General features: G+C 42.8%; 1 protein-coding gene across 5 annotated transcripts in view; it reads left to right on the forward strand.

Annotated features, from left to right (window-relative positions):
- The window catches only part of Tulp4 (TUB like protein 4), a 139,642-nt gene that overhangs the window by 21,873 nt on the left and 90,626 nt on the right, over nt 1-27,143 (forward strand). For all 5 annotated transcript variants that reach the window (XM_029471020.1, XM_021185717.2, XM_029471019.1 and 2 more), the window contains one exon: nt 6,901-8,877. In XM_029471020.1, coding sequence (XP_029326880.1) covers nt 8,626-8,877 — 252 coding nt within the window. In that variant the 5' untranslated portion in view covers nt 6,901-8,625. The remainder of the gene's footprint in view (nt 1-6,900; nt 8,878-27,143) is intronic.

The following is a 27,143-nucleotide window of genomic DNA, read 5'->3' on the forward strand; positions in this document are numbered from 1 at the left end:
ATACATCATAGGATAGCTGGAAGATGTGGTTGCCTTTCTTCAGATTGGTGTGTCATCATGCCATACTCAGTTGGGAAAGCAAAGCCCTTCTCATCTCTGTAGAATGATCAAAGCTAGATTCCACTTCCCTCTGAGACGGTTACTACACTAAGTGGGAGGGTAGGATCCAGAATGCCCACAGTTGGATTGCCGGTCCTCTGCCATGCCTAGTAGTGGCCATCTGTGAGCCTTGCAGATCACTAGGGGATTTCACTGCTTTTCTGAGGCTATCTGTATTGATTTCCAGTCATCTCGTTGTGGACCACTCCAGTTAACTGCAGATCTGCTTCCCCTCCCCTTGTCCCACTGCTGTCACTGGTATAAGAAAGCTTGCTGGAGTTAAAGTCTGCTTCTCTGTGGCGTGTGGCATAGCTAGCTAGCCCTTGTGTAATGAGGTAGTTGGTCGAGGAGTGTGCTTGCTTGGCTGAATCAAGGCTCTTCGGTATTTTTCTGTCAGGCTGATCTTATTTACTACGTTTGTCTTAGTAATTTATAAGGCCCATCCATGGTCTCTTTGTTTTCTGCATCTTCTTCTCTTATTCCTGATCATTTTAGTGGGAAATTGGGAGGGACTAGTAAACACACTGGCTTATTTGTCACCTTGAACTTACTCTTGTTTTACTCTCTTTGTTCCTTCCATTACTATAACAAAACTCTCTAGACTGAGTAATTGAAAAATAGAAATGTATTGTTCCCATTGCTGGACTTGAGGAGTCCTGGTGTCTAGGAGCCCTGTGCCTTGTAGTATCTTTATATTGTGAAAGGGACAAGGAAACTTGTTGGAGCCTCTGTCATGAGGATGAAGTGTCATGGAAGATCACTTCCCAAGGTGCCTGCCTCTTAAACTTTTAGAGGCAGGGTTATTTTATGTGTATTAGAGTTTGCCTGCATGTACATCTGTGTACCATGCACATGCCTGGTACTCTTGGGAGGTTAGAAGAGAGCATCGAATGTCTTGAATCTGGAGTTATGGATGTTGGTGAGCTGGGAATTGAAGCTAGCTCTCCTGAAGGAATAAGTGCTCTTAACTGTTGAGCCGTCTTCTCAGTCCAAGGGTCCATAGTATCACTCTGAGTATTAAGGACTTAGAACAGTTTAGGGGACAGACAAAAGGTGACTTAGACTTTAGCGGTTGCATTTTCCAATCTTACTTAACTCTCTTAAAATGTTTTCATTAAATTCTTTTATCTATTAATTATACATGTAGATAAAGGTGATTTTAGGTACTTCCTACTTTTGTATGACTTTTCACCTTGTGATAATATACCAACTGGACTTTGGGATGATACTGAATAGCACATTTTGTGAGCATCTTTGGTTGATTCTTAGTTTTATCTTTGCCAGTGTTGATTTTAATCACTTTCTCCATTTTGCCAAATTATTTTCTGGAAAGGCGAACCAGAACTGGAGAATAATTGTCGTCCACATCCACAGTGTGCTGAGTGACCATGAGTGCAGGCCACACCCACAGTGTGCTGAGTGACCATGAGTGCAGGGAAGCTACTTCCAGATCTGTGGCGTTGTCATTTTAAAGTAAATTCCCTTTGGCTGTTGGTTATTTCTCTTTGAGCGTCGTTTTGTGATTTTATTTTTTAAAAAATCCAGTGGCATGCATCTGTATACACAGAGTGGATTTATCAGTAAATATTAAGAATCAGACGTAACTCTATTTTTAACTAAATTAAGTTTCATATAATAGCATAAACAAAAGAGACCTCAAAATATGATGCCATAATGATTTAGAATCTAAAAATGACCCAGCTCCTAACTGCCACTCTTGAGATTTCACTATTTTCTCCCTTTAAGTCATTTGTTATTTCCTTTAGATATTTTGGAGCCTGAGAACAGTCAGATTTGATCTTGATTCATTTTTATTCTCATCAGATAGTCACATGGCCTTTCCTATTTCACAACCACATGGGTGCAGAGTGGAAATGACTATTGTTCATCTTGGCAGTGTAGTTCAGTGGAAAAGTATGGGTATTGGCGTGAGATGTTGAATTTTACTTCTGTTACTCATAGACTGGTGAGTTCTGAAAACCTCACTTAAAATCTTTGAGCCTTGATGTAAGTGTTTGTAAAGTGGTTGTGTTATCTGTAGGAGACTGTGAAGGTGAAGGTGATGCAGAAATCCTTAGATCTTGCTCAGCTAGCTTCTGCTTCAGTAATTCACCATCATATTAAGGCCACCCAGGAAGAAGTGCTATGTCTTGTATGTTAGTTGGAATTGGAGTGGTCCTTCCTTTCTGCATTATTCTGTACCCTGCGTTTAGAATAGAGCAGAGTGAATAGTCTTCGGATATCTTTTTATTTTAGTCCAGATTTTATAAATGGTAGAATGCCTATAAAGTAACAATAGCAATGTCCAACATTTACTGCAGCCAGGCAATTACTTGTAATGCCTTCATATGTTTGTTTTATGTTCTCTCTCCCTAGAGAATAGAGTCACAGAAAGATCCAGTGGGGGAGCCTGAGAAGCAGGTCACTGCCCAGTGGATCTGGCTGCTGATGTGTAGGGTGATCAGCCCAATCTGAAAATAGCTCGTCAGCTTCTGGGTTTTTCAGATTAGGGGCCTCTGACTATCCGAGTCTGGAAAGCATTGACCTCTCTGTCTGAGACACTCTGATCTCAGCTTGGACGAGGCCCACCTGCCCAGCCGCTGCACAGCCTGCTGCTTCTTTGTGGTCGGGATGGCCTCTCCAGGATCCACTGTTTATTTGGAGGCCTTTTCTTATTTCCTTCATTCTTTAAGCCCATTCTGTTGCTTATAGATATAGATGTGGAAAAAAAAGTTAAAATGATTATGAAGTTAAATAGAGTCTGACATAAAGCATTGTTTCTATTAAGTATGTTATTCTAATCCATAGCATTGAGGTTTTTCTAACTTAAGCAATATAATTTGATTTTTCTTTTCTTTCCTTGAAATTTCTCCCTAGTCCTGGCCACTTTTTAAAATAATGTGTGTTTGCTCACATGTATGTGCATGTACCACAAGTGTGCCTATGTGTACACAAACCAGAATAGTGTGTCCTCTAAGTTGTACACATTTGTGAGCTGACTTGTGGGTGCCAGGAATTGAACCCAGGTCCTCTGCAAGAGCAGCCAGAGTTCTTAATTACTAACCATCTCTCCATCCTATCTTCAGTCTTAACACTAGGTTTTAACTTTTTCTAATTAAGGCAAAAACCAAAGTCAGTGAAGTTTTCTTGTTTGGCCCAGGTTTTTCTTTGCTTTACTGTTGCTGCACTGCCAATCTAGGCACATAGTTGCATCAATATTCTCTCAGCTCTGCCTTGAGTACTTGTTGGCTAATGTTTGTGGCATTGATCTTTTCATAGAGAAGTTAGTTTGCCTGTCTTCTCCCACCGTGCTGGTGCCGCTTGGATCAGGGCCTAGACTCCACTGACCTGTTTGTTCCCAGTGCCAGCTCAGCCTGTGCTTATGATGGTTGCTCAGTTCAGGAAACATTTCCTCTTTAAGTCTGCTGTGGTTGTTCTCATTTATTCTTAGACTCCCTAGCTGCATCTTCCACCTTTACCTGATGTGGAAAGTTAGAGTTTACCACTAGATCCGTGTCTCCGCTCTAGAATCAGTGGGACATGTCTTTCCATAGAGGCATGTGAAAGATAGTTCAAATATTTAATTGAATAACAACAGCAAGCAATAGTAAGTAATCTGAGTCTAACTCACTCCTCTCCACTGCACCAGGGGGAAGCATAAAAGGCATTCCAAGAGCAATCCCATGTTCTGAAGAAACTGAGGTCACAGGATTCTTGTGTTGTTTTCTTGGCGTGTTCTCACAAGCACTGAGACGACTTCTCCCACAGGTTCATTCCTGGACTGTCTTCCAACTGACCTGTTTCTCCATCCTCATCCTTGCTTTTGTGGCTAACTTAAGTTTATGTCTCTGATCTGTACCTTTCTGGAAGCTTGGATTCAAACACTCATAGATACTTGACAGACCAGATGGAACGCACTTCACAAACTGTTTGAGCCCCCCAGCCCATTCTTGTTTCTTTTGGTTACTGCTTCACCTTCCTGGGAATTTCCTAAGTGCTGAATGTTACCTAGAGAGTTAGCAGGAACTGGACTGGGAGCAGAGCTTAGTGTTGCTTCTTACTGCGCTCTACGGTAGATGGCTTCACTCTCTTCCCAGAAGCTCCCTGAGCAGCAGACCTTGGTGGCCACTTGGCCCTTGCTTGACCTGAAATTTAGCATTTGAATCTCTGTCCCCAGAAATTAGGTTTCAAACCTGGGACAAATGGCTGAGGTGCCTATTAACATATTAAAGCACACCTGGCTTCAGTGTTCTCCCTGCATCCCTCCGTCCCACCCTGTTAGTGGGTCCTCCTGGCTGCCATACCCAATCCCCGACCCTAAACTTGTCCAGCCCAGGGGCTGGGCTGCTTGTCCTCCTGCTGCTCTTCCCTCTATAACCCAACCATTTTGTCTCCTCTCTTTGGTCTTCCTAGATGTTGCCACTCGTTCCCGCCTCTCCCTTCCACTCTCTCCTCAGTCCAGGCTGGACTCTCCTTTTTATCTACAATAATCTTTCTCCTCCACTCCACCTGGGGCCCGTCATGTCTCCTCCACCTCCCCAACTCAATCAGTCTCTAAGTCAGAAAGAAAACCTGAGATCCTGTAACAAGCTAACTGTGAGGCGCTTGCTGGACGGACGGTTAGACAGATGGGTGGGCTGTGTGCTTAACCTTCTAAGTAACTAGGCAGTCAGCATTCATGTTAGTCAAGAGAATTACGTATTTCTTATATATTCTAATTTTTCCCCTTATACTTACCAACTTGTAAGTTTGTTGTGGAGAGTGGACCTCAGTGTAGATTTTCATTAGAGGGTTAGTGTAACAGTGATTTTAATTGGTAGCAAAACCAGCTTAATATGAACACATTAAAAAAAAGAAGTCTTTTTCTTGTCATTGTTGGTTGGTTTGTTTTTTGAGACAGGGTCTCTCTGTCTAGCCCTGGCTGTCCTGGAACTGGCTCTGTAGACCAGGCTGAGCTCCAGCTCACAGAGATCTGCCTGCCTTTGTGTTGGGATTAAAGGCGTGTGCCACCAACTCCTGGCAGGAAGTCTTAAAATTAAATATCATAATAATTAAAGCTGTGCCAAGTACAGGACATTATATTATTTTTTAAGGCCTTATATCATTTTAAAGTATATTTTTAAATGGTCATTTAGTTCTTTTTCCTTCCTGATTATTTAAAATGTTCTTTGCCTTATTTCATTCACTATGAATTCATTTTCTTAGCTTTTGAAACAAATAAGAATTTTAGTTTTTATTATGAAGGTCATTTGTTGGCTAGTCTTAGGTCAGTTTGATACAAGCTAGGGTCATCTAAAAAGAGAGAACCTCAATCGAGAAAATGCTTTCTGTGTTGGGCAGTGGTAGTGCACACCTTTAATCCCAGCACTTGGTAGGCAGAGGCAGATAGATGACTCTTGAGTTTGAGGCCAGCCTACCTCAAACTCTACCTACCTCTGGTCTACAGAGTTAGTTTCAGGACAGCCAGGGCTACACAGAAAAACTCTATGTCTCAAAACTGGAAAAGAAAAAAGAAGAGAAAAAGCCTCCATAATCTATTTGTGGGACATTAGTTTCTGGGGACAGAGGTCAAGCAAGTGCTGAGTGCCCACAGAGGTCTGCTGCTCTGAGAGCTTCGGGAAAAGTGAGGAAGCCCGCCATGCAGCTCACAATCTTAATTTTCTTAATTAATATCTAACCCATTGTGGATGGTGCTATCCCTGGGCTGGTAGTCCTAAATTCTGTAAGAAAGCAGGCTGAGCAAGCCATGGGGAGCAAGCCCATAAGCAACGCCCTTCCGTGGCCTCTGCATCAGCTCCTGCCTCCAAGTTCCTGCCCTGTGTGAGTTCCAGTCTTGACTTCTTTCAGTGATGAAGTGCAGTGTGGAAATGTGAACCAAATAAATCCTTTCTCCCCAACTTGCTTTTGGTCATGGTGTTTCATTATAGCACTAGTAATCCTAAGAAGGACAGTTGTGAAAATAATCTGGCATTAAAAGACGCCTTACAATCTGGCATTAAAAGACTCCTTCTATTGCAGTTACACTTCTCTGAGTCTTGATAGAAGTGACAGTTTGATCACTGTTGTCTTTGCAAATTGGTGCAAATAGCAACACAGGGAAGACAGCAAAGAATGATCGAGTGTAGTGGTTCTCACTGTGTGTCGGGATGCTCTTTCAGAGTGCTGACTAAGACTACCTGCATATAAGTATTGACATTACAATTCATAACCATAGCAAAGTTATGGCTATGAAATAGCAATGAAAATAATTTTATGCTTGGGAGGGTCACTACAAAATGAGAACTTCTTAAGGGGTTGCAGCGTCAAGGAGGTTGAGAAGCACTGATGTAGGAGTTTGTAGCTAGTAGAAAGGTCGAAGGCTGAGTAAACAGCTGTCCTTCCTCAAGGCGTGGCCGGCGGCAGAAACAGGGAATATCCTTCAATGATGGAGAACACAAACAAAACCCTACAGGTCTATTAGCTTTTCTGGGCTTCTCTGCAGTTTCACTTTTGAGAAAGCGTGTTCAAACCAAGTTTTCAATAAGGGAATGTACCATATTGAGAGCCCAGAGTTTTAGAAAGGACAGCGCAATGTCATCGACAGGTTTGATGTGATAGTATGTGGCAGAAGACTCTTCCTGTCACGTTTTCTTAAGTTCCTATTCATTCACTACCTGAATTTTACAATCAGTGGCTTTATCAGATAGTTGTAATGTAAAAAGTCTTTAGTTTCAGGTACAGTACTTATTTATTAGAACTTTGATTTGCTACTTTAAAAAAAATATATATACACATATCCTCTTTTTTGTCATTGTTTTACAGAGTTGTAAGAGTCCATCCAGGACCTTCCAGTCATGAATAATCTGATGGCTCCTGAATTAACCGGGAAAACAAACATATCAAGTGCCATTTGAAGAGTGTGTCTATGTAAAACCCTTTCTCTACATAGAAACTTTCCCATACGAAGACGGTCTGAATTTCGCAACTGGTGAAGATTAAGCATCAGCTGGAACACCTTACACTGTTGGGGTCAGGAGTCAGTCTGTCACTAATGTCAGATTTTCCTTACCGTGTTCATAAGCAAAAGCAAGTTTTCAGAAGAACACGTTGTACAGATGAAACCTGAAGAATCCCTCTCAGTGTAAAGCAGGAGCAGACGTTAAAACTCTGAACTGAAGCTCAGCAACTTCTACTGTGGCTGTAGCAGGAGTGAGGGGACTGATCTGAAAAGGAACAGATTCCTTTCTGTCTTCAGCTATTTGAAGTTTTTTATTTATTATTTATCTTTTTTCTTTTCTGCGTATATATGCCATTTTAAAATACTAATTGGAACTGTCAGTTACAAAATAAATATCAAGAAAAGCCTTTTTTGGTCCAAAGATGTGAACAGGCTTGCAGGTGAACAGGAAGATATCTTTTGGTAAAGCTTGGACCGGTCTTGGGAGATGGTACATCTTGGAGAGCTCTGCTACACACCTAGGTGGCTGGTTTAAAGGCCTGCATCCATCGGAGAGGGGGATTAATTAATAGACACAATTCTAAGATTGCTTTTTTCATTAAGAGAAGAGTACATGATTTTTATGAGTGCAAAAGCAGAGAAACTAGAGAAAGGAGAAACAGAAGCCTGCAGCCCGAGTCTGTGTAAGCAGGAAGTAGGACCGAACTGAGGACACTACTTGGTCCATTTAGATAGCAGTTTATTCATACTCAGTGACCCGCAGGCCTCCACCTCTGCTTGAGGGAAGGGCTTTGCTCCTGTCTCTATGGCACTGAGGGGTGTTCTAGCCCTTGGAGGAGTCATTCTAGGAAGCCCTGTGTTCCTAGGGACACAGGGCCAGGCTTTGAGACAGGAAGCTTCTGGCTGTGAGCAGTGGGGGAAAGAGTGATTTTCTTGTTAAAACTTTGACCGTTGTCTGCATGAGCTCTGGTCTGACTTTGCACGTTAGTGTGCCTTTCCCCTTAAGCAACCTTTTCCAGCTGGACAGCAGAAACTTGCCTAGTTCAGAAAACGTGCCAGAGGGTGGCTTCAGAGGGAAGATGATCTTGTGCGATCACTCTCTGCATTTGAACTATTGAATAGAGAAATCCAGCTAGAGGAATTCTTACCGCCTTAAGTTACTTGAAATCTATGTGTTTGTAACCCTTTGTCTCTGGAATCGCATTACAAAAAAAAACCTGGAATCTCAGGCTGAGAATAACGAGGCTGAGTAAAAGCGAAGAGAACTGCCTCTTCATTATCACTTACTAACAGCTCTTTCTCCAAAGGATTAGCGTGGTTTCCCCCTAAGAACTTGAAAATGAGAACGGAACCTGTGTATTTTTAGGCATTACCTTTCTTAGCCGACTGACGTCTTTTATAGAGGAGTTTTTTCACTATGCATTTGGTGGATCTTTATAAGCTATTGACCTAATTGGACTCTAGATCAGTTGTAACTAAAGGAGAAAAAAACCAAACCAACGGAGCCCAGCCACAAAAATAAGCCAATAAAAGAACTTGGTTTGAAATTCCTCAGTACTTTTAAAGTGAAATACTTCATTGAGAAAAGTATGTATGCAGCAGTGGAACATGGGCCTGTGCTTTGCAGCGACTCCAACATCCTCTGCCTGTCCTGGAAAGGGCGTGTCCCCAAGAGTGAGAAGGAGAAGCCTGTGTGCAGAAGGCGCTACTATGAAGAAGGATGGTTGGCTACAGGCAATGGGCGAGGTGTGGTGGGAGTGACTTTCACCTCGAGTCACTGTCGCAGAGATAGGAGTACACCACAGAGAATAAACTTCAACCTTCGAGGCCACAACAGTGAGGTGAGTTCTAATCTGTTTGCATTTTCTGTGGTCATTCTAGTGTTCTTCTCGAGCCTCCTTCCTGGCCCCAATCTTTATTGCAGTTTCTTAGACTTCATGGTAGTGAGACTTGGCACTGTAAATTCTGTCTCCTGTGTGCTGCCAAGAAAGATATTAAGGTGAGCACAGTTCATAGTGCCCTGTCCTTTCATAAGTCACTCGTCCCCTCTTTCCATTTTCTTCTTCCCTCCTGAGAGTTGCTGCTGCGTCTCTGAAGGGAGCAACTGTTGGGGGATGCCCAGTGTGGGGTAGGTGCAGGGCTTTCTGAGTAGGGTGGGAGGAGAGTCACACTAGATAACCCTAGCTTGCTTGGTAGTTTTCTGGTTTGCCTGATGAAGTGTATGTTCTATTCCATTCCTTACGGCTCAGCGTGAAAATCAGAGTGGTGTTGCCTTCTTTGCCTCAGTGTTCAGCCAGTGTGTTTCTGGGCTGATAGCTTAACACCTAACCTGTATCTTGGAGGTAAAAGAATTCATTAATTTGTCATGATCCATGATGTTTTCACACTGTGTAGGCTCTATTGTAATGTTTTGTGTGTTCTATACAAAATCTGTACACAGGTTCTTCTGGACTTCTAAAGCCCCATTCTATGTGAAGTTTATTGTACTATTTGTTGAGGAATGCTTAAGTGCTAACTGCTGTGTTTAAAAGAGGACCTTGGCTGATAGTTTCTTGCTGAGTGTTTATTTGTATAACATTATGAGCATATGCTTCACTGTTCAGTCGCTTATTTGAATATTTCTTATGAGGAATCTATGATGATTTCAGGTATCTTAAAATGTCATTAGATGAGCTGGGCGTGGTGGCGCACGCCTTTGATCCCAGCACTCGGGAGGCAGAGGCAGGCAGATTTCTGAGTTCGAGTTCCAGGACAGCCAGGGCTACACAGAGAAACCCTGTCTCAAAAAAACAAAAAAACAAAACAAATAAAAAATGTCATTAGATGGTTATGGAAAAGCAAGAATATTTTTGATATATGTGTCTTAATCTATTTAAGCCACTATAACTAAATGCTATAGATTTGGTAGTCTATGAACAATGCTGACTTGTTTCCCACAGTTCTGGAGGTCGGTCTGAAGTCTGGGTGCCAGTTTATAGGGTTCTGTGAAGACATGTACACTGAGATTATTCGGAACAGGGTGAGAAGTCCTGTGAGATCCCCTGTGAGAGCACCAGTCCCACTCAGGAGGCCTCTGCTCCCATGACGTAATCCTTTTATTAAAGGCCATGTCTTTAGATTATGTTCCAACTTAGTAGTTTAGGGAGGACCTCAGCATTCATATTTAGCAATATAACTTATTGTCTTACATGTAAACTCCCACCTAATCAATTATGGAATATTCCAGTACTTATGGTACTGTGGTTTCCTTTTCAGACTTTATACTCATCTTAGTCCATTCTTGCTGCTGTAATAAAATATCTTATATCAGGTAGTTTATAAATAACATAAATTTATTGTTCATAATTATGAAAACTTAGATTCCCAGATCAAGGCTCTAGCAGGTTCACTGCACATGCCCGAGAGCTTCCTTTTCACCTCATAGATGCCCCTTGGTGTACTGTCCATCAGGTCTTTGATGGAGGTACTTGAATAAGGTGTACCCTCACTGAAGGCCAGCCCATGTTCTTCATTATGTACTCTGTCAGACTTTGTTTTACTCACTATAATCTCTGAGGTTCATCCCTGTTGTATACATTGTTAGACTGTTCTTTTATTTTTATTTATTTATTTTTTAAAGATTTATTTATTTATTATATGTGAGTACACTGTAGCTGTCTTAAGACACACCAGAAGAGGGCATCAGATCTCGTTACGGATGGTTGTGAGCCACCATGTGGTTGCTGGGATTTGAACTCCGGACCTTTGGAAGAGCAGTCGGGTGCTCTTTCCCACTGAGCCATCTCACCAGCCCTAGACTGTTCTTTTAAACTGGTGTTATTTTCCATAGATATAAGTACACACTATTCTGTTGATGAACATTTGAATTTTGGATTTCTTCCAGTTTTTGGCTCTTATAACTGCTGTGAACATTCATGTACAGTGCATAACTTTTGGTAGAGATGTGCACTCACAAAGTGGAATTTCTGAGTCATAGCATTGGCATGTGTTTAAAAGTAAAAATTGCCAAATAGTTTTCCAACGTGGTTATACCATTTTACATCAAAATAGGAAAGTTTCCGTTGTAAAGCCAGGGTGAGATTCTGCTTCTCAGTGTGAGTTTAATTTACTTAAAACTTCCTTGTGAGTTTGAACTTTTCTTACTAAAAATACAAATTCAGGAATTTTATATATATGTGTGTGTATAATATTTTTATTAATTCTTAGAAATTTTATACAATGTACTTTGAAGAATTATATTTTACAGATACTATCAAACTTACTACAGTAGGGACACAAAACAAATATCTCACAGAAGCATAATTTGGTTACTGTTTTAAAAGATACGTAATAAGATTGGTATGAATCTCCACACAGTGTAGCCTGCTCACACAGATCTCTCAGTCTGGGTAACATGGTCTATTCATGCAGGTTTTGGGATTGTAGGACAAGGCTTTTGGATCCTGTACTGGCTGGTTTTGTGTGTCAGCTTGACTCAAGCTAGTCATTGGAGAGGAAGGAGCCTTAGTTGAGAAAATGCCTCTTTGAGATCCAGCCTTGTGGGACTGAGCAGCTACTAATTTCTAGGTTTAATATAGAAGCTTGCACAATTTAAAGAGAAAGGTGTCACAGAAACCAGCCTCCTCTCGGATCAGTACGTAGAGCATTCAGCTCTTCCAGCAACATGTCTAACTTGATGCTGTCTGTCATTCTTCCCGCCATAATGATAATGGACTGAACCTCTGAAACTGTAAGCCAACCCTAATTAAATGTTTTTCTTTATCAGAATTTTGTCAAAAATTCTGTTTACTAAAAGATGGCCTAACTGAAAAGGAGTTGGGGATGCCTGATATCCCTTAGCTTAGTGTTGATAAAGGAAAAATTTCAGATTCAAGGAAATTGCAATGCTAGAGTATGCTGTGTAAAACCTAGTCCTCCACAATGGGAAGGCCCAGAAGATGTGCCCTTCATGAATCCTATAAGAGACAAACTGGTGAGAGGGGCACCAACACATGTGAAGAGCTTTGTTGTCCTTTTCCTTTTGCCAGGCCTTAGGGTTGGGGATGCTGCTGCTCAGTTGGATGAATTAAATGCAGTGGGTTTAATTGGGCCCCGGGGTAGCAGGGGCCAGGTGGCAGCGCTGAATCCACAGAGGCAAGGCGATTGAAATTATTGTAAAGGGCAGTATAGACAAAGCAATGTTCATAATGGCCTAACCCATAATGGTCAACACAGGCAAAGGGAATTTATTGTGGTCTGACTTACACGGACCTTTGGCTCTGGCTAACCAGTCATGGAGTCTCCACACATGAGATAGATGAGAAGCCCACTGCATTTCTGTTTGATCTGTGTAAGCATAAAATTTCTCTAACAAATGAAAAAGGGCTACATTGGATCATGGCAAAAGACAATCTTGGCCAGCGGATTAATTTCCAGACGTGAGCCAATATGCAGACCCAGAATCCTTGGAATAAAGGGGCTGCCAAGTTTCCCTAGGGAAGAATCTTGATATGACACCTAGTTCTACTGTTAGCATTTCCCCAGAGGGATCTCCAGCTTTTCACAAGGACAACTGGACACTGGGGGAAAGGAAATAATCAGACTTCCTAGGATCTATTGGATCCTGGTTCTGAATAGATGCTGATTCCGGGAGATTCTAAGAAACATTGCGGTCCTCCAGTTAAAGTAGAGGCTTATGGAGACCACATGATTAATGGAGTTTATCTGATGTTCAACTCACAGTAGGTCCCCAACTCATCCTGTGGTTATTTCCCCATTTCCAGAATGTGAAATTGGGATAGATATACTTAGAAGTTGGCAGAATTCTCATATTGGTTCCCTGACCTGTGGAGTGACGGCTATTATGGTTTGAAAGGCTAAATGGAAGCCTTTAGAGTTGCCTCTGCCAAGGAAAATAGTGGATCACAACCAGTATTGTATCCATGGAGGAACTGCAGAAATCAGTGCCACCATCAAGGACTTGAAAGATACAGGGGTGGTGATTCCCACCACATCTCTCTCTAGCTCTCCTATCCTGCCAGTGCAGAAGACAGATGGGTTGCAGAGAATGACAGTTGACTATTGAAAACTAAATCAGTTTTCACTGATTGCAGCTGCTGTACCAGATGGAGAGTCCTTATACTCGAGCAAATTAACACATTTGCTGGTATGCAGCTATTGATTTAGCAAAAGCCTTTTTTGCAGTACCTGTCCATAAGGACCACCAGAAGCAATTTGCTTTCAGCTGGCAGGGCCAGCAATATACTTCTATAATTTTACCTTCGAGATGTATTAACTCACCTGCCTTTGTGTCATACCTTAGTTAGAAGGGCTTACACTTCCACATTGCTGCTCACCACTGAAGGAAGTCAGGACAGGAACTCACACAGGGCAGGAACCTGGAGGCAGGAGCTGATGCCGAGGCCATGGAGAGGTGTTGCTTACGCGCTTGCTTCTCATGGCTTGCTCAGCCTGCTTTCTTATAGAACCTAGAACTATCAACCCAAGATGGTACTACCCACAAATCACTAGTTGAGAAAATGCCTTACAGATGGATCATGTGGTCCGAGTGGTAGATCAGACTGCACAGCAGTCTTCCCCTGTGGAAGAGCCTCCCCTGTGCTTTTGAGGGTTTACAAAGTGTACGTTTCCAGAGGAAGTCCATGGTAGGGAATACTCAGATTTCCCAAGAGTTATTAAGGTATAAAAAAATCATTTGTACTTCTTATTTCCTTTTTAAAACTACTGCACAGTGCGTATCACAATTCCAGAAAGAACAGGAATGTCTGGATGATGAGAACAATCTTTTAAATTCAGTTTTATGGCTCTGTCATGCTCTTCGGTGAAGACTCAAACCAGACACCTGCTCTGCACAAGGATGACAGAAGATCTGAAAACACTTTGTTGTTGATTTGTTTCAAAACATGGTTTCTTTGTGTAGCCTTGGCTGTCTTGGAACTTGTTCTATACACCTCAAACTCACAGTTTTTTTGTTTTTTTTTTTTAGCTGTTAGGTTAGAATACACGCAAGGTGAAGGGTTTTACTATGGCACTGAGAACTTTTAGAAGTACTTTGCAGTATTTAATATTTAGTAATGTATACACTAATTTAACTAATCAACTCCATTCCGTACTGAAGCCAGCAAAGCCCACAGAGCTTTTGTCTCTTAGAGTCTCTTGATAGTTAGTGATGCTCGTCCCACTTGTGCTCTTGGTTCAGGGGTCAAAAGCACTCACTGCACCATCGCTGCCCTGTGCGCCCTGGGACCCACAGTGAAGGACGGGGAGCGCTGCTCCCAGAAGTGTCCACTGAAGCACATGCTCCTACATGTACATGCATGATAATATAACTTCAAACACTGCCACACTTAACTCTACTGCCTTCCTTTATAAGGCCATGCCTGAAGACGTGTGTGTGATAGCTGTCGTACTGGGCTAATCACTATCGAGTGCTGTAGAAAGTTGGAGGATGGTATCTGTGAACCTGTGTCTTCAGAGAAGCTTTCTGGGCAAGTCAGAGAATGGGTTATATACCTTGAGCTGATTTTAATGACTGAACTATTTGAAGGTCCACACTGAGTGGGACCCTGCAAGGCTTTGGCTAGACAGTGGTGAAACAGGAACTGTTCGGGCCTAGATGACTTGGGTATCACAGTGGCTACCATTCAGGTGGGTATAATGTGGCTGATGACAGTTGACTGATATGCTCATAGTTCTTCGTGTGTTCTATGTTCATTACTTTTTATCCCTTATAACAACTCCCTATGACTTAATATTTACCTTCCTATATAGTCTAAGGTCGTGCAGCTCAGAGATTAGACATCTTCCTTAAGGCCACAGGGCTAGATGATGACAGACTTGGGATTTGAATTTATTTCTGTCTGTTTTTCCTGCTATATGACATAAGGTAAAATGAGATACTGTGGTGAGCAGAGAGATAGTGATGGTTGTGAATGGCAGTAACAAGGGCCTTGGACAGTTAAGTGAAATGCTGGAGAATAGGGGAGGGCAAGACTGGTGTCAAGTGGGCCAGGCACAGGCAGCTAAAGAGCAGTAGGAACAGTTGTCTGTGGGAGGGAAAAAGTCATCATTTTCAGAGAAAAAAGGTTCAGAAAGCAGATGTGAATACAGAGATTAGTATTGTGTCTAGTGCATTTATCTCCAGAATGACCCCATTGTGGTTCAAGTGTCCTGACTTGGTCCCTGGAGCCCTCCACCTGGGAATCATTTGTGCATTTCAATTAGAGTTGCCCACTGGCCTGCTGCCCTCTGATTTCCAGAATTTCTTTTTGTAACCACACTCTTGGGTATTCCCTTTGTTTCTACTTCATTTGGAGTCTAGTGTCTTTTACTTTCTAGTATTTTGAAAATAGTAAAATTTAAGATTTTGTATTACTGAACTGTTTGAATTCTCTGTGTGTGTTTGCATGTATTATCTAGGTGTAGAAGCCAGAAGTTACTCCCAAGTTTCGTCCTTAGGGAGCTGTCCACCTTGGTTTTAGAGACAGGGTCTCACATACTAGATTAGGCTGGCTGGCCAGCAAGCCCCAGAAATCCTATGCTTGTGCTCCTCCAGTGCAGGGGTTATATCACACCTGCCACCCTCTTCCTCCTTCCTTCCTTCCTTCCTTCCTTTTTTTTTTCCCCTCTCTTTTCCTTGTTTATTCTAAAAACATGGGTTCTCAGATGCACTGTCAGCCTGTGGTAGGGAGTAGGGACTCAAGACCTCAGCATCAAAGGTGACAGTGAAAGAAGCCATTTGCAGAGGACTGGAAACCTCTCCCTACCTGTTGCTGATGTAACCAACCAAAGAAAGGCCCACTGCTGGGCACACAGTGGGAGAGGAAGGCCCTGTGAAAATGACCTGTAAAGGGAGTTGGGCCTTATGGTCTTTTCTCAGGTCACTAGCTAACTCTAATTCTTGGAGTGTTTTTGTCCTTGTTTATAGACTGTTTCTACAGATATCTTTGTGTCCCTGGTGCATTTCGATGCTCTGGGACACAAGAACCTAGAGATATGGGTGAGTTTCCCCAACACTCTCTGGTTTGTGGCTGCAACAATTCTTAGGGTTTTCTTCATTTGCATTTTGCATTTCCTTGGGTGGCTAGAAAGTGGAGCTAGTGAGGTCTTCTGGTGAGTGCTTATGGAGGAGAGGAGTGCGAGCTGAGAGGACTGCAATAGCTGGGGGTTGGGAGGTGGCTGAGGGGTGCAGGGTCCACCGAGAAGGCCTAGGCTGCTGTCAGTTCCACCCGCAGTTTGGGGTTCTGAGGATATTGGGGACCCAGTGCATGTTGCTTTCTTACGTATAAGGCACTCCTGAGTATGTATTGTAGGGAGCTTGTGCAACTGCTTGCTTGTCATGACAGCAGAGCCTGACCTGCGGCCTCCAGTGGACAGAGAACTGTTAGTAGACATTTCAGCCCTTTAGGACTACATGCCAAAGCGGATCCTTAGTGCAGTTGGTGGTGGTGTCATATTTTATGAGGTGGGGGTGGTGGTTTTGTTTTATTCTATTTTTGGTCCAGAAGTCAAAGCTGCCCAGGGATGAGCAGAGGATGGGCAGGTCTAAGGGAGACTGTGGGAGTTCACTGTGCCATAGTATAATATTTCCAGTAGAGTTACCCACACACTTGACTCTGAGCTTCCAACCCAGACATCTGTGCTTTGCCTCAGACAGCACTGCTGTGTGTGCCTGTTGTACCTTCCGGCACCTAGGTCTGGTTTCCCTTCCTCATGGTTGCTGTTTTAGGGATCACCTAGTGGCATATGTTGTTTTTCCACTTGGCCTAGTTAGGTTTGATCTTCTAAAATACAAGAGAAACTCTGTCTTAGAGACCTCTCTTCATCCTGAAGTGCTTCCAGTTCAAGGCATCCTCTTTTCTCCCTCGTAATGCACTTGTCTAACAATGTATAAACTGTTAAATTCGTTCCCTCCTTCCTTCCCTCCCTCTCTGCCTCCTTCCCTCCCTTGACAGGGTCTCTCTACAGAGCCCTATCTGTCCTGGGACTCATGATGTACACCAAGCTGGGCTGGAACTCCCAGAGATCCTACTGCCTCTGCCTCCCCAGTGCTGGGATTAAAAGCGTGTGCCACCACCGAAGCCCTGCAACAGGTTGGATTCTTTGGATTACAAAAATAGGTTCCCCCCCTACTTCAGTATTGTTATAGTTTGTTTATTTTGCTAAAAACATGACAAATGTAATAACCAAAAGCAGCTCGTGGAGAAAAGGGTTTACTTGGCTTACACTTCTGGGTCCCAGTGCATCATGGAGGTGAGTCAGGGCAGGAACCTGAAGGCAGGAACTGAAACTGAGTCCACACAGGAACTCTTGCTTACTGCTTTGCTTCCCCTGGCTTGTTCAGCTGTTTTCCCTCTAGAGTCCAGGCCCATCAGCTCAGGGATGGTACAAGCCATAGTGGTTTGGGCCTTTCTCTATCAGCAGTCCAAGAAGATGTCCCCCCAGACACGCCCATAGACCAGGCTGTTGGAAGCATCTCCTTAAGTGAGCTCTCATCCCAGATATGTACAGGTTTGTGTCAAGTTGACAAAACAACGACAGATCCCCAGAAAGCTGAATTCCCGTGTCTGCCATGAAAAAAGAAAAGACAGCAAGCAGAAACCTATGACAAGCGAGGAAGCCAGCTTCCTGTCTTTGGGTGACTCAGTCGCCCTTTGCCTGTGCACCTAACACTGCCCTCTCCTCCTCTGAGTTTCACACTACAGCCACGCTTACCTGAGTGTGCTTCTTGTTATTTGATCTGCATATTAGAGATTACCATCTAGGAAGTTAGGATTTGAATTTGTGAGATAATTGGGAATACATGTCTTTTCTTTAAACCTTTTTCTGTTTCTTGGTCTATTATAGATAGTTCCTTAGGCTAGTTCACTCCTTTGCGATTCTTGTTGATATACATCAGCAGATGAATGCATAAGAAAAATGTGGAGCATATACAAAGTGAAAAATGATTCAGCTGTAAAGAAAAATGAAATTTGCAGAAAAATGAATGGACTTAGAAGTATGTTAATAGAAATGACCCAGTCTCAAAGAAAAAGGCCTCATCTGTTTTCTCCCGTATGGGACCCTGAGCTTGTAAGGGATGTCTCTCTTTAAGAGCAAAGTGGTTGTTTTTCCTTTTCTTTTCAAATGTCCAGCTCCCCCCTTTCTTCTACCTTGTGAGTTTCAGTTCCTGTTCTGCTGCTCAGGCCGACCTCTAACTCTGCAGCCTCCAAGTCGCCAGCATTACGTAAAGGTGTGGACCGCTGCGCTTGGCCTCCGCATCTGTGTGCATTTAGGAATTTTGGTTACTTTATTAACTTTTGGTGCCAGAGATTGGACTAGAGTTTTGTACATGCTGTGTATGATACCTCAAATGTCTCAGCTTTTATTTATAAGTTGTTTATAGCTAGGTATGGCTATAAAATATACTTGTAATATGAGCATTCAGGAGGAAGAGGCAAAAATATGAGTTTGAGGTCAGCCTGGATTACATAAGACCCTGCCTCAAAAACAACATTAGTCTTTGTGTACTGGGGACTTTGTGCATTAGTCCTTTATCTTTGGCATATATAACAAGTATTTCTCTTAATATTTTATACAATTTTGTCTTTACTTACTGCATCATCTATAAAAATGCATATTATTATTATTATTATTTTTTACATTGTCAAATGTGGTAGGCTTTATTGCCCAGTTTTGAATCAGAGTTGGAAAGACCTGTTTTAGTCTTTGGTCATCCTACCCTGAATGCATATGGTCTCATTTGCTCTTGGAAGCTAAGCAGAATTGTGCCTGATTAGTATGTGGATGGGATAAAGTCTATTTTAAATGTGGGTTATAGAAGAATTCATGCATATTTACTTGTAGCTTATAAGTAGACTCAAGAGCACTGCTGGTAAGAAAGTCAGCATATACTTTGTACTCATCAGAGAGTCTTGTGTCTATGGCTAGCTTACAGCAAGCACTAATGAAGCATGCTCAGACATGCAGCCAGGCCGCCTGTCTTAAACTCAAGAACACAGACGTTACCATTTAGGTCCTTGGAATTTTAATTAGTGAGATAATTGTGAAGATACATCTTTTAAACATTTCATTAGTTTCTCAGTGTAGCCCATAAGGCTGGTCACTCATTTGAGAGTCTTGACAGTTATTTGGTCACTTTGTTTAAGATAGTGTCTTCTTGCCGGGCGTGGTGGCACACGCCTTTAATCCCAGCACTCGGGAGGCAGAGGCAGGCGGATTTCTGAGTTCGAGGCCAGCCTGATCTATAAAGAGAAACCCTGTCTCGAAAAACCAAAAAAAAAAAAAAAAAAAAAGATAGTGTCTTCTTGAGTCCACTATTTTGAGTAGATTCCAATACAAGGCTCCTTAGTGTTATAGAGTTTCATTTCATTGCAGAACTGTTATTTGAAATGAGAGATTATATGTTATAAACCTTAGGTTGCTCTCTCTAATTCATGTTAAGGAGACAGTACAGTAATGAGAAATAGACCTTTAAATACAAATATGTTTTGCTGTTAGAGATTGTGTGAAAGACGGTCTCTACCTTACCACCTATTAATGTGTTATCTAGGGGGAGGGAAGGAGAGAGTGACCCTGTGCAACTGAAATTGAAAATAATATTGAGTCACTTATTTGCAGTTTTAGAAGATGCACAATTTGCTGGGTGTGGTATCTCACATCTTTAATCCTAGCACTTGGGAGGTAGAGGCAAGCAGGTCTCTTAGTTCAAAGCCAGCCTGGTTTATATAGAGAGCTCCAAAATAGCCAGATAGCTATACAGAGACTCTTATCTGTCTGTCTGTCTGTCATCCCCGTTATGGTCAGGGAACCAGTAGGAAGACAGTTCGGTTTTATTGCAGTTCTTAGAGGTACTGGACTGGTGACTTTATGTCACCTCCTTTCCGAGTTGTAACTTAATCTTTTAATGAGATGGTCTTTAAGAACTTTACCAACTTTCAGGTTCTGTATTCCAGTATCTTCTACTTCCTGATTACAATTCCTAGAAAGGTTAGACTATTGGCTGTTTATTTTTTTCCTTTAAAATTAAATATATTTGTGAATATTCTTCGTCTTCAGAGTCTCTATCAGGTAAGTTGCTTACTCTGGGGTATGTTTGATACAGAATGGATTAGCTAAAACTGAGGATTGCTTCTCATGGATCTGTGCCTGCAACTTGAAAGACATGTTTAAAACGTTCAACGTCTTCACACATTATTCTTGTGCCATTGTAATATCTTTGCCAAGTTAATGTTCAGCTTATATCATGTCTACTAGTTTATGTCTGAAGAATAGACAATCTAATTATTAAAAATCCATTCTCAACTTGGAGGACATTTACTGGGAACACTAGAGACTTGTTAACCATTAACTTACTTTCTTCTATGGGAAAAAAAGAGCCATTTTCGTTTTTAAATATATGGCCCAAGGCTGGGCATATGGTGTTGTGCACCTGTAAACTCAGGACTTGGGAGGAGTTTACAGAAAGAAGCAGGCCCACCTGATTGACACAACACCCCTCTCAATACTCTCCTTTCTCCTCAAACCAAAAAATAAACAAATGAGGAGGGGGGAGGTAGCTTAGAGCCAGGTGCCTGTTGAGGCAGCCCCATCTTTGTAAGTTCCTGTGGTGCTGTAGTAGTCAGCTGGCAGCAGAGACTTGGCTTGATCAGGAAGGAAAGGCCAGTGCTTTAAGTAATGTGAAATGCATTAAAATTGCAAGGATTTATATCTTCTACTTACAGAAAGTTTCTTCTCTGTAGTAGCTTTATGCTTAAAAAGTTGATTTTTTTCATGTTTTTTTTCTAATAAATGCATTATGATTGTTTTAACGTTACATTTTTAATTTTAAAAGTTTTGAGATTTTACGAGTATTATGTGCATATTACTACTATTATTGAAATAAAATTGTGTATGTAAATATTTTGATCCAAAACAATTTACAGCTTGTTTAAAAGAATAGCTTCTTATATGTTAACATTCCCCTACCTGCCCTGGTGTTGAGGTGAAGAAGGTGAACACAGATTTTGTTAATTATAATATATGTTATTACAAGCACAAACAACCACTAAGATTGGTTCAGACAACTCATAAAAAGAATAATTGGCTCATGGAAGTGTTTACAAACACCCAAGGATGTCAGGTTTGAGACAACAGCACGTGGTATCTCTCTTGCTCTCTTCTGCATGGTAGCTTTTTTTCTTAGGCTGATTCAGTGTGATTGCACTTGGGGCAGCAGCCTTCTGGTTTGTTTGTGCTTTAGGTTTTTTTGTTTGTTTGTTTTTTTGTTTCTTCGAGACAGGTTTTCTCTGTGTAGCCCTGACTGTCCTGGAACTCACTTTGTAGACCAGGCTGGCTTAGGACTCAGAAATCCGCCTGCCTTTGCCTCTGCCTCCCAAGTGCTGGGATTAAAGGAGTGCGCCACCACACTCAGCTTTTTAACACTGAGTTTCTCTGTGTAACCCTTGCTGTCCTGGAATTCACTCTGTAGACCATTCTGGCCTCAAACTCACAGAGTTCCACCTGCCTCTGCCTCCCGAGTGCTGGGATTACAGGCGTGCGTCACTACTGCCAGGCTTCCTCATGGCTACTTATAGATCAAAACATAAAAGCCAACCATATTTTCCCCAATAAAAGTATTGGGCTTGAGTCGTATTATGTTGTGTTTGTCATGGGATCAGACTTGAACTATTTGATGATCCCAGGAAGGCAGTGCTCTAATTGGTCAGGGAAGATAGCTTGAATTGTTCCTCTGACAGCACATAAGCCAAAGTATACAGGACGATGGTTTCCTGCGGGCCTGTCAAGAATCTGCCTTAGAATCAAGGAGTGATTAGGGTGGGTGTCAAGAACAGTATTTGTTTGCCTTTATGCAGTCCACAACCTATTAGAGGAAGACAAAATTTAGCCAGCAGTAACAAACAACAGGGTTATTGCTGACTTAGGTGGACTGAAATGCAAATCAGACTTGGAAATGAAATGAATGACATTCAGAAATGGACACTTAAGAAGCATAGGCTTAAAGGCAGCATGGTTGGTAAATACGGTGTTGCGGTTAATCTTCCTAGTGTCCTCATGGACATTCTCACGCAGCACACTTTGAAACACATGTTTGAGTAGCGTATCTGCTGGGTTTCTTTGACTGGAGTGTAAACTGCTGCACAACAGAGTAATTAGCCATTTTCTTCCTGTCCTGTAGAGAATTTAGCACCGTATGTATGAGGGCTAGCTCATCTTTGTGACACTGTCCAGCCACATTAAGTTACACCTTGTAGGGAATGATGCTTGTAGGCTGGAAGGTGAGCTTGACCAGGGCCCTCAGCATTATGCTGTGGCAGAGCCACGACCAGAGAAGGACTTGGTGGGGTTCAGAGTCAGAGGTGAGTGAGGACAGTCTTTGGGAGTCATCACTGAACATTATCTGAGCAGTGCAGCTTTCCCATGAAGGCCTTGGTTTTCACAGTCTCTCTTCTGGGCCCGAGGAGTGTTACCTCCACCCATGTGCATGCCATGGGAATACTCTTCTGCTGCTGTATTCTTACTGGGCAGGCGTTCCCAAGTGGACATACTGTCTACACTCAGGCATAATATTGGCTCCCCTGAGACTCATGGCAGTCAAGGGGCACTAATAGAGTGTCTTAGTAAGTTTAGGTGCTTATTCTGAGATCAGGGTATAGTTCTCAGCTATTTCTCCAGCACTAAGGTGGCATGCCATGTTTCCCACCATGATGGTAATGGACTCCGCCTCAGGAACTGTAAACAAGCCCCGGTTAAAACCCCTTCATCAGAGTTGCTTTGGTCATGCTGTCTTTCCTGCAGCAGTAGAACAGTGACTTAAGTCATCACTAAATAGGTAAGGTCCAGGCAGTATATTTTGTTGTACTTAAGTGAGCTGACGTTTCTATCATGTGCTGTCACATTGGTTGGCTGCCATCGTTGTGAACAATCACCTGTCTGCTGATAGATTTGGAATGTCCCTAATAGGCGAGCTCAGCAGGCTGCTGGTGTTCTTTCACCACCCACCTCTCCCCACTCCCTTTTTTGAGTCATGGATCATGGACTGAAGCCTGGCCTTGAATATGCTATGTAACTTAGGATGGCTGTGTGCTGGTCCTTTGGCCTAAGCCTTTTCAAGAGTCGGGATTACAAGCAGGAGCCACTATTCATGCCTTCCCCCATTTCTTTAAAAGAGAAAGCTTGCGGAGATATTGTTGATGTGTGGAAAAGGATAAAATACTTGACTTCAAAATATTCATTATCAAGTGATGAATTTCCTTACAGTGAAATAGGTAATTGAGAAGAAGTGTGTATACAAGGTGTTTAGGATGCAGTGGTGTGAAGGATGTGAGGGAATTCTTTAGGGAACGATTCAGACTTTCTGTGTTACACCCGGGGACCTAAAGGGGAAAGAGAAGTTGTGAAGAGGCTTGTATTAATATCAGTGTAGTAGGAAGGAAGGGAAGAGAGAGGATTCTTCCTGGTGTACCTGCACTGCCAAGTTAAAGGGTTACCTTCCCTAGATGATGGGAAGCAGCTTAAAGAGGGGTGCCACCCATTGCTGCCCAGTCCAGAACTCTGGCTAGGTGGAGTGTGGGTTGTGGATTGAAGAAGGGGGTTGTGAGCTGAGACTCAGGATGAAAGGCTTTTGTAAGGATCTAGGCAGAATGAGTGAGTTCTGACGCTGAGAATGAAGAGCGTCAGTTTGAGAGATGCGCTGTAGGTAAAGCAAGTGGGCTGTAAACTGGTTAGGTATATGTGGCAAATACAAAATGGCTCAGGGGCCCCAAAACTCTATGAGCAGGCACCGTTTACTTACTTGCAGGCCACTGACCATTTGCAATCTGCTGTACTCGATGGTCTGGTGGGATTACCATTAAACATTGAAGTTCAAGTTGCTGTACGCAGGGGCTGGAGGGGTGGTCTGCTCAGTGGCTGAGGACACTTGCTGCTCCCCGTGTGGAAGTCCACAGTTCGGTTCCACAGCGCGATCTAGCTCAAGCCACCTGTGTAACTTAGACTCTAGAGAAACCTTCCTGCACTCACATGTACCCCCCACACCACGCCCATAATTAAAAAGGAATCTGAAAAATCACACTTGCATTCATGTGAATGAATTTTAAGAACAGTGGATGACTGAGAGAAGACAGACACAGGTGATGGCATAGTGTCGAGGTCTTACAGGACACTGTAGAGGTGGCACAAGATGGTCTGTGGGCTGATGAGATCATGATTGCTGTGGTAGTTGAATGGGTGTGTAACTAGCTGAAAGTTACACTTTAGTGTGTGCTTTTTGTTATGCACAAATTATAATTTGGTAGAAAAAATTAAAACTTTTTTTAAGCGGGAGGCCAAGCCAGAGGTAAGTAAACATGCAGGGTTCATTAGGCTGCAGCTAAAGTTCTCCAGGTAGATGACTTAAAGCCACTGAAAGGGAAGAGGCCCAAAGAGAGAGAGCGGGAAAGAAAAGGACCCCAGTGAACTTACACCCACCCAAGCCTGATACCAGAAGGGAGGCTAGAGACCATCCAAGGGAAAGAGTGGCATGTGTAGAGAGGACAGGCCTTCCTTTGCTTCTGCGGCCCCACAATAGGAACTGTTGGTTTCAGTAGTTTGAAAGTCATTGTTTTTCAGTGAATCTGCAGTTGAAGGTGGAGTATGAGTGTCAGTCCTGACTATGAGGAAGACTGATGCAGACCACCTCTTCCTAGGTATGGACTACAAGTATTAGACTAGTAGATAGCTGTTTAGAAAACTCAGTGAAGTTCTTAACAATTTCTTGGTCCTTTTATCTGTTAAGGGCTAGGGAATTTTAAAATCAAAGATGACTGTAGATGGAGGCCATTGATGGGTAAGGGATGATGAGAAACCAGAACAGGATTCTCACCTTTTTTCTATCCGGTGGAGGGGGTGACATAAGGTTGGGGTGGCTGTAGATAGGACTGGCTCATGGGAAGATGGGGAAAAGGGGCGCAGCAGAGAAGCTGGTTTAAGGAGCTTTTAGGAAACTTCTGCAATTGCTCGTTAGGAAACAGGAAAAAGAGCTCCCAGGTTCTATTGTGATGAAGTGTCATGACTCAGAAGCACCCGGGGAGGAAAGGTTTCATTTAGCCCACTCGCTTCGTATCTGTTCATCGTCAGAGGAAGTCAGAGCAAGACTCAAGCGGGGCAGGAACTGATATGTCGGGGGGAGGGGGAGGTGGGCATGCATCAGCAGTGGAGATGAATATCAACACACCTTGTAGTAGTGCCACCCCCTATGGCAAATACGCACATGAGTCTGTGGGTGCCATACCTATTCACACCACCTCAGCCAGGTCTGTCACGAGCACACAGAATGGCTCTAACAGTTAAAAAAAAAAACAGAAACAAAAAAAGAGCTATTATTTCTGTGCTGCGGGATATTGGATCTTCTGGGCGTCGTTCAGAGGTATGTAGCAGATGCCTTCTATGAGTTAGCTGTACATGACACATCTGCTTTACCCTGATATAAAAAGGCCCATTTAGAGAGCTGTTATTGGAATGCAGGAGTCACACTAGCCCATCACTAGAGTTAAATTTGTGATGAAGTCAAAGTTTTTATTTACTTATTTTCTGGAATGCAACACAGGTTCTCCCCAGTCACACTTCCTATCTCCTGAGTCAAGATTTTGTTTGTCTAGAAATGAGAGCCTTTTCCTAGAACATGCTTTCTTGAATGAACTCAGGACAGGATCCACTGCTGTTATGGAGGGCAGGCTATGCAGAGGCCTGTCAGATACTTAGCTTTTGGTCAATACCATTTGTTGGAGGTCTGTCTTCTAGGAAGCATTTTGAGGTATAAATTTTGGCTTCTGTGGGAAGAAGATTCTGAGATTGCCTTTTCAGGTGTCAGCACTGTCTGGGATGTACCTTGGAGGTCTTACATAAAATGCCCAGGGTAAGCCAGCAGGCTCACACATGTCAGCAGTTCCACTAGTGTAACAGAGAGAAGGCTATACCATGTGTCCTCATGTTGAGCTGGCAGAGCCACACCCAAGGTGTGATCCTGTGCCCGGAAAAGTCCCTCAAGAGCTTAGAACTCGTGGCTGTGCTGGTTTCTCCTATTCTGTGCTTTGTTGATCAAAGCCAGGCAAAGTAGCTTTCACTTCCCACTAACTATGTAAGGACTCTAACCTCTTAATTGTGTTGCCTTAGCTCCTCAGCCACATGCTGTAGTCAGATGTAGGCTTAGGCTTCCTAAGGACTGGACTTTCAACCACTTAGGAAGTAAGGCTGGGCATTCTATTTGACTTGACCTACTGTCCACTTGTGTGAAGGGAATCCTGATATTACTTGCATATATCATGGATTAAATTGGAGAATTTCCATGAGGCTACACATCTTAAAAATACCACACAAGCTGGGTAGTGGTGACGCATATCTTTAGTCCCAGCAGAGGCAGGAGTCTCTGAGTTCAAGGCCAGCCTGGTCTACAGAGTGAGTTCCAGGACAGCCAGGGCTACACAGAGAAACCCTGTCTCAAAACACCCATTTCCCCTCCAAAAAGAAAAAAAGTACTGCACAAAAGTTGTTTTAGTCAGAACTTTCCCCAGGAGGGCCTGACTTAGCTTCACCCCTTCTCTTGCCGCTCAGAGGTCTGTTTCTCATACTTTCTTCTGTGGTCTGTGGAGGGATGTGTTTTGGGGGAGTGGAGGACACAGCATTTGGAACTGAACACACTCGGTGTTCTTTTAAAAGCTGATGCAGGTGTTAGGAGCTATTCTTAGGCAAATCTGATGATGGAGATTTAAGTGTGCTTTTTGAATGCACTGCTCCAAATCCCTCTGCCCTCGCCCTCTAAAGATCACTCCTTTTATTTAAGCAAACCTGTAAGTCCTGTGGCATACACAGTTTACTTAGTAGATTTGGGGCATTTGGGGAGAACTTACAGAGTTCTGCCTGGTTGTGAGCAGCTGGCACCTATTTTACAAAGAGAACTTCTTTGGTGGATTGGTTTTAGTGTTACTGTGATTAACAAGAAGTAAAGGAATTTGTTGTTGTTTATAGACAGTTAGGAAAGCAGATGCCTTCTATGAGTTAGCTGTACATGACACATCTGCTTTACCCTGATATAAAAAGGCCCATTTAGAGAGCTGTTATTGGAATGCAGGAG

This window comes from Mus caroli, chromosome 17 (assembly GCF_900094665.2).
Source record: "Mus caroli chromosome 17, CAROLI_EIJ_v1.1, whole genome shotgun sequence".
Taxonomy (NCBI): Eukaryota; Metazoa; Chordata; class Mammalia; order Rodentia; family Muridae; genus Mus; species Mus caroli.